We start from the raw sequence: 15,730 nt of genomic DNA, 5'->3' as shown, positions 1-15,730 counted from the left end.
TATACTTTTGAGTCTTTCACATCTTTCCTTGTTCCTTTCCAGTGTGGTTTTTATGTTAATATAAAACCAGATGAAAATACCTATGAATTTGCTGTCAGCAAGTACACTTTTTCATTTTATTCAGTCATTGCTAAGCCTAAACAAACTTGTTCAACTATATGAAGTAGTCTATGTAGCAAATAAGGTTAGGGGGGGAAAAAAACCAACTCTGAAACATGAAGAATGTCAATATATTTATGGGAAGAGAAAAATAGTAAATTCATGAGCAGAAAAAAATAACAAAAATAAAGTTTAACAGCTTTTCAGTCTTAAAGCACAATACATTTTTCATAGAAACAAACATAACATTACCATTATAAGTTTTTCATATACCATAATATGGTAAAATTAATGCACAAGGCCATTTACCATAAAGAAAATCAATGGCAATGGTGAAGCAATTAAATGAATTCATCTTCATAAGACATTTCGCCCCTATACATCCTGGCCTGCAGGAGTATTTGCCAGGATATAAAACAAAAAGGTATTATTTTAATTTCAATAGCACATAAAAAGTTCAGTCTCTTTACTCTTGTTTCTATTATATATGCTATATGACCACTATGCATATGTTTACATCATTACTATTTTTTTTATTCTACCTACCATTAAATACATGGTCCATTTGGGGCTATTTGATTTGAAAAGTTTAGAGGCATCTAATTATTTTTATCTACTTTTTAGGTAGATTTGATTTTTAGAAATAAGAGGCTGTTTACCAAAAAGAAAAGAAATGAAAACCAATATGGTGTTAACTCAACTCATGCCTAAACCTAAAAGATGAGAAAAACTGTACAGAAATAAACTTGAAAAACACTGGAGCTTATTTGGGTAAGTAACAGAAGACTTTAGAAAATGGAAATAGTGACAGAACGGTTCCTATTTATTTTCAGAGTTAGCTATTTTTAAATGCACGAGGTGATCTCTCTGAGGTCATCCATTTTATGCTTTTAGATTTATTATATTAGTGGCATACATAAAGCACCACATAATAACTTTCAGATAGAGGAAAGGTAGAACATTTATGACTATGTAATTAACCATAACAAATAATTGCTAAGAAAATATAGCAATATTTAACACAGGATTTCTGAAACTGCTTCATATTCAAGATATTTTCCCAATAAAGTCCCATGTTTTTATTTTACAGAATTTATCCAGATTTACATGCACTGACACTTTGGGGGGGCCTACAAATAGTTGATATCTTCTATACAACAATATTACAGCTTTATACAATTTAGAAGTACAACATAGCATTCTGATTAATCTTTACCATCCCCTTCTAAGTGCTTGTTTTAACATTGTGCATTTCATTTGTCCTATTTAAACAACAGCAAATACTCTGAATGCCTTGCCTCCTGGTGGATTCTGCAAACTGCAAAAGAATAAAAATGCATGAATTATGAGGATGTTTAAATAAATGTTTATGAGAATGGCATCATAGCATATAAATTCTCTTATAATTTCCTCCTTAGTCAAGTTAGTAAGGAAAACAGAATCTAATTTTCAATCAGGGAGTGACTGGAACCTTGGGGAAAATCAAATTTCCATTTACTTTAAACACATACACACAACTATGTTAGTTACATAGATTGAAATAAATTTAGATAAGTCAAATAACTGTGCCATTCTTACCTAGAATAATTAAAAATTATTTTAGTCTAGAAAATCCTGGAGAGTGAAGAAAATATCTTTTATCAAATGTTTCTTCTAAGATCAATTAACAATAGAGTTGTTTTGACTGGTAATCAGCTTTTCAGGCTATGAATTATAAGCTTACAGGAGACAGGCAGTTCTGGTACTGCAGCTTCTCCAGTATTTTAAGGGCCAACTATTATACAAGCCGGATCAACCCACATGCTGCCCTAGCCTCTTGACCTTTAAACCATATCAACTATATAAACCTGTTTTCTGAGAAATAGTTCAAATATAGTAGTTGATAACTACAGGTTTTACCTTTCTGAGAAGATGCCATTCTGAAAGGAGGCAGTGTAAACTTTTCTCTTGTCTACTGGCATGACATCAACATAACCACCCTGATTACGAACTACTCCAGCATGAACAGCTGCTCTGCAAATACTAGACACCTGAAAGGGTGGAAGAAAAAAAAAATCATCATCAGATTTTGCAAGTGTTTCCTTATATTACATTTGACAAACTGATAGTGAATTCAAATAAGCAATTGACAAGGTATATTGAGCACTGATAAATCAACAAATTACAAAGGCTTATAGTTTGTGGATAATGACAATACCTTGAAGGCCATCTAATCTATCTCTATTCTGCAGCCAATCTGGGAACTAATGTGCAGAGATATCAAAAAGGTAAAACAAGAAAATTGTAGGGTCAAATGGGCCATAGGGATGATTAAAATGATGAGGTGGACCATCCTACAATCTAGCCACTTAACATAGATAGCTACTGCCAAAATGGTTTCCCAGAAATACATTCTGTGGCAGAAATTAGTTAATAAACTGATTTGTTTGCTCTCCTTTCAGGAATATTTATCATGCTTGGACTTGGAATCTTTAACTAATTCAAACCAATGATATTCAGAACAAAAAATTCTTGGTTTGGCCATTTTTCATATACTCTGTCTATGTTTATTTTACCTTCTTGGGGAGGAGTACATTTGGTTATAGCACTTCCTATCTGTAACAGCATTAATTAGAAAGAACATCCACGACTCCTATTGAATTTTTAATAATGTGTTGACTGAATAGCTGGTTTGAAATGGAATACTTAAAATGTCCTATAATTACACCCTGTACAGTAGGATTTCTGGAGCTTTCCAACCATTATTTCATTTTGTTCAATTAACATTTAGCATGAGTTTTCAAAAATATGTTGAATGAGCTTTGGATATAAACTATTTTATTAACCTTTAAACACAATATAATCTTGTAAGTAGTATAGTGTTATGTAAAGAAGAATGGAATTTGGAATCAAAAATTAGGTGATAATGGAAGAATTAGAAGCCTCCTCTCTGTTTCCTTATCTGTTCTACTCTGATGCTTCATCCTGTCATGGAGGTGACTCTGGGTACTTAAAGGCTATGCCAGCATAAAGCAATGTTTAGCAGATTCTACTGTGCTGGAAAACCATCAAGAAGAGGCCTAGAAACAGAATAGAATTCTGTTGACCCAGGACCAGACTGCTTAAATGTGGAAAGTCTTATCATCAAAAGACTGGTCATAATGTGGTTAATTTTTAAAGCCACAGGAAGTCAAGAATATTGTCTACTAAGATAGAGAAGGAATATGATATGCATCACTGAAGTAATGATATTTAGAGGCTCATAGATCCCTGAAGAAGAAATAGTTTCCCTTAATAATATTTTAATTATCCATTACTAAAATAAAATTTAAAAAAAATTTACTGAGGTAGAATCCATGTGGAAAACATTCACTGATTGAATGGAAGATGTTTGCATTTTAAATCCCATCAGAGTTATAAGAACAACCTTATTCCTGGATCAGGTCATTTTGTGTGTCAGGACATTTTGTGGGTCATTGACACGGCTGGAAGTCTGGTGAAGTATATGGACTCCTTTAGACTTAGAATATTTTTAAATGGGTAAAATAAAATGTGTAGGATCACAAAGGAAACCAATAATATTGAAATACCGTTATCAGAATATTTGTAAACTATGTTCACAGATAGGAGATTAAGAATCCTTGTGAAGATTAAATAATCATCTTTGAGTTCTTTAAAGTATTTTGTGCTTAACATTTCCTTTATTCCATATATTCTACTAAAATATCTTTATAGTTGAATGGGGTTAAACAAAACTATAAATTCTTTGCTGGAATACTTGCCAAACACTCCCAATCAAGATAATGTACTCCCACCCCATGTCCTTTGTATCTTCTTTAATCCTTATTTCATTAATTTAGATTCCTGGGTTTTTTTTTTTCATTTTCTGCACATATGGTCTATCTCATGAGCATTATAGCTTAACATAAACATTTCTTCCACAATTATACAACCTTTATTTATTGCTGTGCTCTGAACTCTCTGTTATCTTTTGGTATTTAACCTATCAGGGAATCTAAATGCCAAGCTCCTTAATCATTTCTCCCCTTTGGTAACACAGGGAAATGGCTGCTATCTACAAATGTACATCATGAATCTGCAAAGGCATTTTAATCATAGTCTTAAGCCCCTCACTCAAGCAATATTTGCATTTGATATAATTCATAAGAGATGGGATTAACAGTAATTCAGCACACATTTCATGATTTATCCTATTCTGTTAGAAGAGAATTATCAACATTTTCTACAGGCAATAAAAAGTGCCTGGATATACCATTCATTAAACTTTAAGCACTTTAAAGTATTCTTAAGTAATTGTTTCTCCTATGTCTGGGCAGCTGGTATGCATTCCTGATCAAGTTCAAAGGTCAAAAAGGATTTTCTTTTCATATCCAGTCTTTACCAGAACAAAGATGCACAGTGTGAAAACAATGAGGAATTTATAGTGGAAACAATAGTACTCACTGATATTGAACACAGAGAATTTTCAACTTACCAGAATCAAAGTCCAAAATCTTTCCTAAAGAATTTAATGGGTAAACAGTATCTACATATATAATGAACAACAAAGGCAATTCAATTCATAAAAAGACAGACATAAATATAGAGCTGAAACGAACATCTGAGACCATCAATCCTAACCCCCTAATTTTGCAAATAAGGAGGCTAAGATCATGGAGTTTAAGTCTAAGAACACAGAACTCAGGGCCAAACACAGGACAAATTCCTCTTCCTCTTAGAGTCTGTGGGAGTTTACCTGTATCACCCAAGTTCCCCTAGCCCCAGACCTTTTATACTTTATATAAAGATAAACTATGTTCCGTGAGAGTGAATGGTGTATTTTAAAACTTGTTATAGAATCTTATTTATTGGGATCTTAATTTCTTTGTCTCAATATGCCATCTAAAAAGAATTCATTTTAAGTGAATACTTAGAGAATGGTAGAATTTTTCAAAACTGCAATCTTGATGGAGATTATTCTATGAAGGAAAACTTTAGGAAATCAATACCTGAGGATACTTCAATATGGAAGTTATAAAAGGTTTTTGATTCAGGCATATTTAAGAAAAATAATTAATCTTATGAGAGATGCTGAACTGACATCATTTACTACACTTGTAGAGAAATGTGGAATTCTCAGTTAGAGACCATATTTTGTTACATCAACCATCCAGAAAATAGCCACAAACACATAAATTAGTATATCCCCACAATATTTCTAAGCAGTCCCATTAATAACAAATGTGCTTTATTCATAAGGAGTGGCTGAGTCACCTACCTTCTGTTTATATCCAGACATAGTGAATACAAAATAGCAACATATAATATATAATTCTTTTGATAGATAGATACATAGATAAAGATAAAGGATGAATTGGAAAGTAGAACACAGTTGAGAGCAGAGGGAAGAATGAGAAAGTTCAACCTATGAATCTCTTTAATTGACCAGGAAATAGAAAAGGTAAGCTATTTTTCCAAGATTACATTATTAGCTATTAGTAGAACTGGACTAAAACCTAGCTTTCACCTCCATATTTGGTATTTTTTCCACCCTCACATAACTATAGAAAACATAAAGAGGAGGAAGATACCCTTCTAGAGGAATAAATAGCCCTACATCACCCAATATTCTGTTGTCCTTTTTTCAGTCATGCCTGACTCTTTATGACCCACTTTGGGGTTTTCTTGGCAAAGACATTAGAGTGGTTTGGCATTTTCTTTTCCAGCTCATTTTGTAGATTGAGTAACTGAGGAAAACAGGGTTAAGTGACTTGCCCAGGGTGACAGAACTAGCAAATGTTAGAGGCCACTTTTGAAATCATAAAGATGAGTCTTCCTGATTCCAGATCCAGCACTCTATTTACTGTGCCACCTAGCTGCCTACAGCACTAAGACACTGAGAAAGATTCTGTCTCACAGACCAGTAAAAGAACTTGATTTTAATAATTGTGACCCTCAGTAACCAAGAAAGGGTTTAATTATGTTCAGTAATGGTATAGTATATAGAGAGTCCACCTCAGTACCAAGCAAACCTGGCTCAATTTCTGCCTTTGACATATACTGGCTGTATGAGTGCTTGATAGACACAACCTCTGTTTATCTCAGTTTCCATATCTGTAAAATAGGGATAATAATAGCACATACCCCATAGGGTTGTTATGAGGATCAGATGAGGTGTTCATACAGCACTTAGCACAGGGTCTAGCACATAGCCAGTACTATACAAATGTTGTTGCTGCTGTGGCTAATATTACTGTTGGTGGAATCTAGAGAGTAAGTCTCAGAACTAGGTAGAACTTGTCTCAACTACTACCTCTGACACATACTGGCTGTCTGAACCCTTATAGGTGACTTAATCTTTAAGGGATCTAGGCAATTCTTTAAGATAAGAGGTGCAGAGAAAGTGCTGATATATATAGATATAGATATAGATATAGATATAGATATAGATATAGATATAGATATAGATATAGATATAGATATAGATATAGATGTAGATATAGATATACACACACATCGATAGTCAGTTTACTCACCAAGGAGGTCAATATACAAAATCCTGTCCCTATTGCTGTGTTTTAAGTTAAAGGTTAATAAGCTAAAGGAGAGATAGTGTGGCTTCAAGGATAGAGAGCAGAGCTATAAAGACCTGGGTTCAAGCCCTACTTTTGAACACATAAAATTATGTGACTCTGGGAAAATCACTTCACTTCTCAATACTCCAAGGTATTTCTCTAAGACTATAATTTGCAAAGTAGGGGTCAAACTTAATGAGTGGAAGATTTTTCAGCATAAATCTATTTTTCTGATGAAATCACAGATCCAAACACACATACTCCACAACCCCCCCCCCGCCCCCCCCAAACATCCCCACATGTTGCAGTAATCTGGAATATTTATATAGAGTTCCTTATTCTCTGCGGATAATAAATTTTTCAATTCAACAAATAACAGAATGCACCAAAAGTCTTAGTGCAATTTTCACCTATTAAAGTATAAAATTGCACTACGACTTTTTGGGAAACCCTGTGTTTACAGAATTCAATGGACATTTAAATGCTGGATATTGTGATAATTACAGAAGGTATATTTGGAAAATCAGGCTGAGGTTAGATAATTAAGAGATTTTGATATTTTAGAAGATTACTAGGTAAGGAAATGGGACCTATTACAATCTTTTGAGGAGAAGAATCACATAAGAGCTTTGCTTTGGTGGGGGACAAGGAGGAAGATTAGTATATAGTATAGAGCTAGGAAAGCAGTTACAATCCAGCTAATAAGGACAGTTGCAGTGGAAATGGAAAAAAAAATGGGCAAAATGTGAAAAGACAGCATCAATAGAACTTGGGAATTGATTGCATAGGGAATGAGAGAAGGTGGCAAAAATAACTACTACTGCTGGACAAGTAAAACAGTACTAGACTGATCATGAGAAGATACAGGTTCTATCCCCAGCTTTGACCCTCAGTAGCTATGTAGGCATGGGAAAATTATTCCTCTTATTTAGGCAGTCAGTTTCTTTTTCTGTATAATATAAAGGATTGGGTGTCTAACCTTTAGTTCTAACTTTCTAAGAGATCATGAACATAAGTGAGATTTTCATGATATTCATGTGCAGCAATAAGCACCTTCTTCAATTATTGTTTATGTGATTTCCTACTGCTTAAAAGCCTACAATATGTCATAAAGATCCTCCACCTACAAGTTTCAAGATGGCAGTTCTCTCTTACTCTTCCAAACTGTCTTTCGACTGTGCATATAGGGGTTAGCCAAGCTTACACTTTTTATTCTATACAATCAAACTACATTGTTATAAATCCTGCATGTAGCTTGTTTGTTCTTGACTTTGAGACTTACCTAGAATGTCTTCAGTATAACTTTTAGCTAAATTATACTCCAAAAGTTGGCCTAATTTTTTTTTCTACCATGACAGCTCCCCAGCTAAGCCTCTATACCTTTAGTTACACCACTGTTTTCTACATATCTCATCTATATGTTCTCTTTAGGTACTGATCTTGCAGCCTCCATCGGAATGTATGCTCCTCAAATGTCACATTGGCAATAAAAGTATTGTTAATGCATAATAAATTTTATTTTTCCCTTTCATATAACACCTAGAAATGCCCTGTTTTTTTCTTTTCCAATAATATTATGATTTTTTTTCTCCATGAACCAGGGAATAACTGGGTAACAAGCAAAAATAAAGCCATTGATATACTTTTCAAAAATTTGAGTTCATACTCTTAGTTTTAGCCAAACATAGATTAGCTTAGTAAAAGATGCATAGTGACTATCATCAGAAAACAATTATGAATAACTATTTATTTTGTAACTCTAATATACGCTTGTTTAAATTGGGTGTACATCAACCTATAAGTTTTTCCTTGCTTTGCCTCTGAAAATATAAAAAGTAGTAGTATATTGTTCATATTTATAAGAAATTTAGAGATACATAAATTAGGCTACTTACGTCAGAATAAATTCGAGTTCCAATTACACGAGCATAGTGTGGGTTTGCTTGCATGCAATTACGAGGACAGTATACCCTGAAAAATATATTTTATAAATAATAAGCATTTATAAATATAAAATAACATAAAAGCAACCCTGACCTATATTCCCTTTTCTTTCCTGTTCTTCTTATGAAATATAACAGATGTGCATATCTGAAAGTAGAGACAATTTGTCCAACTTAATTTTCCCTTTTCCTAGAGTTTGGTATAAATGTTTTTTTTTCCCCCAGCAATTTTTTCCAGCCTTATTCTACTTTTCTTGGCCAAGAAAACAAACAAAAAAACAAACTTCCTACATGTAGCTTCTCCATGTGTATTTGGAACTTAATAGGTTTTCTAGAAAGTAGATTCCCAATGTGATTTTTAAATTCACTAAAAATGTAAGCTAGGGAGTAAATCAGAAACTTTTGCCTGCCTCAGTCATGACCTAGAGACATTATATGCCTCAGCTTAAAAAGTTTCCAGGTCTTTACTTACTTACACAAACATTGTTAGTGTTCAACTAACCACATGAAGTTATAGATGGCCTGTATTTTCTCAGCTCAAGGAGCTGTCAAAGAAAAAGCCAGTTAAGTAGGCATGCCCCAATTAGAAATTTTCAAAAGAGAAATATATAAAATGGACCAAAAAAACACACAGAAACCAGCAAATAAATTTAGCATGGAGAGGCACAGACATAATATCAAAAGAACAGAGGAAATTTTTAGAATGCCAAAAAACTTTGCTAATAAAGATAAGTAAATTAAATGAGTAATTTATATAGTTTAGATAATGCTTTCAAATGTTTTCTGCTACAATAGGAATGACTGATTCATTTTTCAGATTAAAATAACACTTTTATACACAGACATACATATGAGTGTATGTGTATATGCACATAAAACATTAAGGAAATTTAAAAAGTAAAATTTAATAATATTGGTTAATTTGGGCATTTGGGGTTGAAAAGTTAGGGGTTTTTTTGTTTTGTTTCTGTGGTGCAATGGGGGTTAAGTGACTTGCCTTACAACAAAGGAGATGCATAATAATTAAGCATAACAAATGCTTAATGAACTGGATCACTTCTGCAAAACATACTAGTTTGTTTGCAAATTCTTAATGGGAATATGTAACACATGAAAAAGAATCACTAAAAATAATAAATTACCAGTGAATCTTTCTAAACTAGTAGTTTAATATTAAACAAAAAAGTAAATGTTTTCTAAACGTAAAAAGGCAAAAGTTTTTATCTGAACAAATAACCACTTTGTAACATAAATGTAATCATGAAACTTCCTGACAGAAGACATAACATGTGGATCTTAGCATAGTCATCACCCTTACAAAATATCAGTGTGCTCATTTTTTAAGTTGAGTATGATGCCTCTTCTGATTTAAAAAAGGAACCTCACAGCCCCAAGCAATAATTCACCCAAAAAGTAAATTCGATTTTTCATTAAATTATATTTCAATCAGGTTAGTTTATGGACACTATTAGCAGTTTACAAATTTCTCACATTGGTATTAGGACTATGATTTGCCTTAAAAGTTAATCAGATTATATTAGACTCTTCCTTTGTATAGTTATACTTTGGGAAACATAATTTGACTCATGGTGTATTTAAAAACACTAGATAATGAGTTATTTTACAATTGAGGCCTACAATATTCTGGTGGGGCTCCATTTTTAATTATCATTCTTTACTCATAATGAGCAGGTCGGGATTTGTACAAATAAAAAGCTAATGATACTTAAAACGTTATAAAAACATATAACACTTGATATGATTTTCCCCAAACTTAGATTTTCTCATGGTAATGTTTTTAAAAGTTGAAAATTTTAGATTCAAATTTCAATAGGACAAACCAAGTTTCTCCTTCATCAAGATTACAATGACTGAGTGGCAATCTGAAGAAGTCATTTCAATGTGTGTCTCAAAGTGGAATAAATTTGTCATTTAAAAAATTACCCCTTCACTTGTTTATTCTGTTATTTCTTTAGAATAAATTACAGGTAAGGAAAGCCTTCAGGGAAGGGAATGACTAGGGGTTAAAAAAATCAAAGTACAGTTAAGCCACCATCATTTAAGACTTTCAGCTTTGTTGGAATAATTTCAAAACCCCACTGCTTTAGAGTACTCAAAATAGTCCAAGATAAAACTGATTGTAGCTATACAGTACTTCAGTGGTTGAGCAATATTTATAACCATGCAGAAAGTCAAGACAGTCTTCACTATTGATGCCTTCTCTGCTACCCACAGAAAGGTGCTCCACCCACCCAAATATGGAGTTAGAAGTACCAAAGAACATGAGTCTTCTTTCCTTTTGATGTTATTTTTTCCTCCAGAGTCTAAAGGATGATGGGTTTTCCAAGGTTACCCACAATATTCTGAATGTAAAAATGGAATGATTACCTACCAAAATATACTTCCTCTTCTTTACCTGAATCTCACATTACCTTAGTAACATATATGATGTGACTACAAAATAATAAGATTACCTTTCTTTTCTGAATTATGGAATTTAGTATGTACTGAATTTTATCAGAGAAGGATTTGTAATTTCTTTAGTATATGGAACTCCCAATGAGAAAACTCCCTTTACCAATATAAATTAGCATGTATCCTTCAACTTAGTCTCAGAGTACTGCAACCCAAAGGATGCCTTTATTCATGATAAAATGTGTCTTTTAAAGACATGAAATTAATAAAGTAAATTCAATTCAAAATTTCATATATTTAAACCAAGATGAAATTATAGTTTAAATATTTCCATCACAAGACAATTCCAAAGAACTCATGTTGAAAAATGCTATCCACCTCCAAAGAAAGAAGTGATGGAACCTGAATGCAAATCCAAGCATAGTATTTTTTGCTTTCTTTATTTTTCTTGTAGTGTTTTTGTTGTTGTTTTGTTCTGTGTTTCTTTCATAACATGACTAATATGGAAATTTTTAAAGAATTCAATCAATAGCTAAAACTTATCACTGAGCTATGCAATCATTATGTAATGGCCCAAAGAACTTCTTTCTTTTGGTATACTAAAGATTTACAGACCTATGTAGATAATTATAATTTATCATGTCTAATTCAGGATACTTACTATGCATTAATTATGTTGAATGAATTAAATGATAGAAACACAGCCACAAAATTGTAAACTATATTTCATTTATGTTTGTATTTTTAAACAAACAATATTAATGATTGCATCTTTATCATAATATCTCCAAATTAAAAATTGAAGTAGCATGTGCAGTTTTGGGGCTTTGACATTTACTGTAGAAGCTAATGTAATTCAGGGAATATTTATTGAGTGCAGTTGTAAGTACACTGCTGTGCCAGCTTCTTTGCACATAATATGCACTTAATAAATATTCCTGAATGGAATTCAACATTAATGAAAAACTCTAAACACTGAGATCCTTTGCACAAATACTACTTTCAATTCTGTGGTTTCTTTTTTGTCTTTGAATCACCAGTGCAATGCTTAACAAATGCTAATTAATGACCTCCCCACCCCATCTCCATCACATAAGCTTTGGAAAAAGACAGTGGGCATCTGTACTTTCTGGTTGTTTTGTAACATGAGTTAAATTTTATCACATTTTGGAATTACAAAATACAGAAGAACAATTAGGTTAAAGATAGGATGGTGAAATAATTGATCTTACATAGCAACTAAATAACTTTCAGAAACAGACCCTATATGTAGTCATATCTATTTTTGTGAAATGGAAACTAGGTGACACAGTAGATAGAGCTCTGGGCCCAGAGTCAGGAAGACTCATCTCCCTTAGTTCAAAGCTGGCCACAGAAACTTACTTGCTATATGACCCTGGTCAAGTCACTTAACCCTGTTTGCTTCAGTTTTCTTATCTATAAAATGAGCTGGAGAAGGAAATGGCCACAAAAAGTTGGACATGACTCAATAATGACAACAACAAAGAATGTTACAGAAAACCCAACCATTCAAAAGCATTTTTTGATGTCCTACTATATAAATGCAAGGTACTAAGCTAAAGAGAAGAATGAAATAGCTCCTGTCATCAAGGAACTTTATACATTTTTTTTTTTTAGTGAGGCAATTGGGGTTAAGTGACTTGCCCAGGGTCACACAGCTAGTTAAGTATTAAGTGTCTGAGGCCGGATTTGAACTCAGATACTTCTGACTCCAGGGCCGGTGCTCTATGCACTGCACCATCTAGCTGCCCCACTTTATACATTTTTAAATGGATTTATGGAATGAGGGAGAGTGAGGAACTGAGGATTACTCAATATCGTGATCATAGATGATTAGATGTATAATGGTGCTCTTGGCAGAAATAAGGAGTGGCAGAGTGGTTGGTTTGATGGAAAAGATAGTGAATTCTGTTTGGAGCATGCTGAGTGTGAGACAAGACATCCAGTTTAAAATACCCAAAGGTCAACTGGTGATTCAAGACTGGAACTCAGGAGAGATTTGAATGGGATATATAGATGTGGGAGTCACCTGTACATAAATGATAATTGAACCTACAGAAGATAATGAATTGACAAAGAATAAGGGTGTAGAGAGACAAGGGGTCAGGTCTTGGGGGGTATACAGTTCAAGGTTGTTATACAGATGGTGATCCAGCAAAGAAAACCAAGCAGAGGTTATACGGGGAAGAGAAGAACCAATAAAGAAGTGTTACAAAAACCCAAAGACAATATTTTTGTGCAGATGTCATTCAATAAATGGCACCAGATGGCGTAGTCCCACATATGCAGATCTTATATGACAGGAATAGAATTATCTTAATTTTCCAGTTGGTTTTGGGAAGTACTTTAATAATACCAAGAGGTTCAACATGTGTGTACCCAAGCACAACCTATAGGAGACAGTGCAGTTACAGGTTGATATGACATGGCAATTCCATGGTATATGCCATGGATGGCCTGGGAGACATCAGAATGATGGGTGATTCCAATAATCATAACAAAGAAATGTACAACTGTTCAAATCTAAGAAGAAGTAGAACTTTCTTGTGTTTTATACAACAGAGAGTTTTTACAGTAAGCACTTGATTGCAGTAAAAATGACAGTAACCTAGGAACAACATCCACAAAGTTCACATATAATAATAAAAAAAAATTATATAGTGATTACTATGTGCCAGGAACCATCCTAAGTGCTTTATAATTATTATACTATCTGATCCTCACAACAATAATGGAAGATAGGTACTACAGTGATTCCCATTTTATAGATGAGGAAACCAAGACAGAGATTAAATGATCTGCCCAAGGTCATAGAGTTAAGTATCTAAGGGAGGATTTGAACTCAGGTCTTCCTGACTCCAGGCCCAGTGATCTATCTTCTGCGCCACCTAGCTACTTCTAATTAACTGTAAATTCTAATAATACTTAAAACATAATATATTTATAATGAAAAATATTTCTTGAACTCTAGAAATGTTCAGGTGAACTTTCTAAATATGTAAGTTACAGAGAAAGTGACAAGCTGCACTGGTAGATGAAGTTCCCTCATGGGGCAGTTACTTGTAAATGTAGAAATCATCAAGTTCCCATGAATATTACCTTGGGCAGTGTGAAGCAGGCTTGTGAAATGGGCATAACTGTTCCACGGTAGTTTCACAAGTGATGGCTTGAACTAAAGAAATGGAAATACCAATGAATAAACACATAGGGAAAGTAACAAAAATCAATAGTATTAAATTAGATTAAAATCATCAGTGCTAACCTGTTACTTTAGAGACGGTGAAGGAATTAGCAGACTGATATTTGCTAAGGATAAAAAATATAGAATGAGTCAATATTTTTCTTAGGCATAGCAAGATAGTCATTAATTTTGCTAATAGTTACTGACATACCCTGACATAGTCACTGACATACTGACATAGAAGTTTCTTCTAAAATATAAGTGAATTATATCATATGCAAAATTCACCTGGGTTTCTTTGGGAATTTTCAATGGGATTATTTAACATAGCATAAAGAATAATTAAAAACAATAAGTAACGTGTAAAATACAAATTATCTTATTCTTACTAAGAATTAACTTATTCGCACTAAGTTCATGAGATAGCAAAAGTGAAATTATTTTCAATGCCCATGTAAAAATGTGTGCTTAGCAGAATAAAAGTAATTGATATTTGTGAATTTTCCCTCCAAAGTAAAGCAAAACTTACTACAAAACTCCAACATATTATAATGAAAATCTCTTTATAGTCTTATCACAAGAATGGTATAACTCCTCTATGTAAGTGAAATAGCACCAACTTTAGAATCCAGAGCTTTTTTAAGTACTGCCTGAGCCATTTACTACCCCCAAAAACTCAGTCTTTGCCCTTGCCCTTGCCCTTCCTGGCATCCTAGAGAATGTTTAGGCAGCCTGGGGTACAGGGTAGAAATAAAAGTAGGTGGGAGGAAGAAAGGAGTTTGGATAACAGGATAGCTGAGCACAGTGATTCTTGTCCCATTGCCATTGTCCTCATAATAGACTATCTAATAAAAACCACAAGATGAATGAGATGATGCAAACAAGATCCAACATAATAGGTCTAATATCAATATAGTCTCTAATACCATAACACAACTCATATCATTTCTGAGATGATATTAGTATGTACTGAAAAGTTAGATAAAGCTTTGTGACAATGAAGTTATTCAGAAACGTCTTGGTGTATTTTGGACAGGTGAGGTCAACATAAATCTAAATTTTGCATAAACAGGCTGCTGTATAAATGTAATATGAAAATGATAGTTATCATTTTCATATAACATTTTATTAGAACTTTCCCCCCAATTTATGTCTTATTGCATTCCAGATCTTAAGTTGTGTGTATTGAGTAAAATGTATAATGGGAAGAAATCTATATTAAATCAACCTCAAATATCAGATTTTCATGAACTTCATGCAGGTCTATATTGTTTTAAATAGATCCAATATTGTCACATCAAGATATGAATATAATAAATGAAAGTATTCTTTGCCTTACAAAAGGTTCCATTAAAGATTTCATTAAGTATCAAACTTCCCTAGTACATAAAAAATAGGTTTTGATTAATCGAATTTTTCAGGGACATAGCTATTGTACAAAGCTGTAGTTGCAAAGAAACAATAAAATGCCATATAGTAAAAGGGCATTAGGTTAAAAATGAAAAAATTAACTCCCC

The 15,730-nt window shown here is 33.2% G+C and overlaps 1 protein-coding gene across 1 annotated transcript in view; it reads right to left on the bottom strand.

Moving 5' to 3' along the window:
- Positions 1-328: 328 nt before the first annotated feature.
- CRISPLD1 (cysteine rich secretory protein LCCL domain containing 1) overlaps positions 329-15,730 on the bottom strand; it is a 50,678-nt gene continuing 35,276 nt past the window's right edge. The window contains exons 11-15 of the mRNA XM_043976571.1: positions 14,295-14,338; positions 14,132-14,204; positions 8,549-8,624; positions 1,999-2,129; positions 329-1,417 (exon numbers count right to left, since the gene is read on the bottom strand). Of these exons, the coding sequence (XP_043832506.1) occupies positions 1,366-1,417; positions 1,999-2,129; positions 8,549-8,624; positions 14,132-14,204; positions 14,295-14,338 (376 nt within the window). The 3' untranslated portion in view covers positions 329-1,365. The remainder of the gene's footprint in view (positions 1,418-1,998; positions 2,130-8,548; positions 8,625-14,131; positions 14,205-14,294; positions 14,339-15,730) is intronic.

This window comes from Dromiciops gliroides, chromosome 1 (genome assembly GCF_019393635.1).
Source record: "Dromiciops gliroides isolate mDroGli1 chromosome 1, mDroGli1.pri, whole genome shotgun sequence".
In the NCBI taxonomy this organism is placed as follows: Eukaryota; Metazoa; Chordata; class Mammalia; order Microbiotheria; family Microbiotheriidae; genus Dromiciops; species Dromiciops gliroides.
The sequence above is the reverse complement of the archived record's forward strand: the minus strand, read 5'-3'. Positions and strand labels throughout refer to the sequence as shown.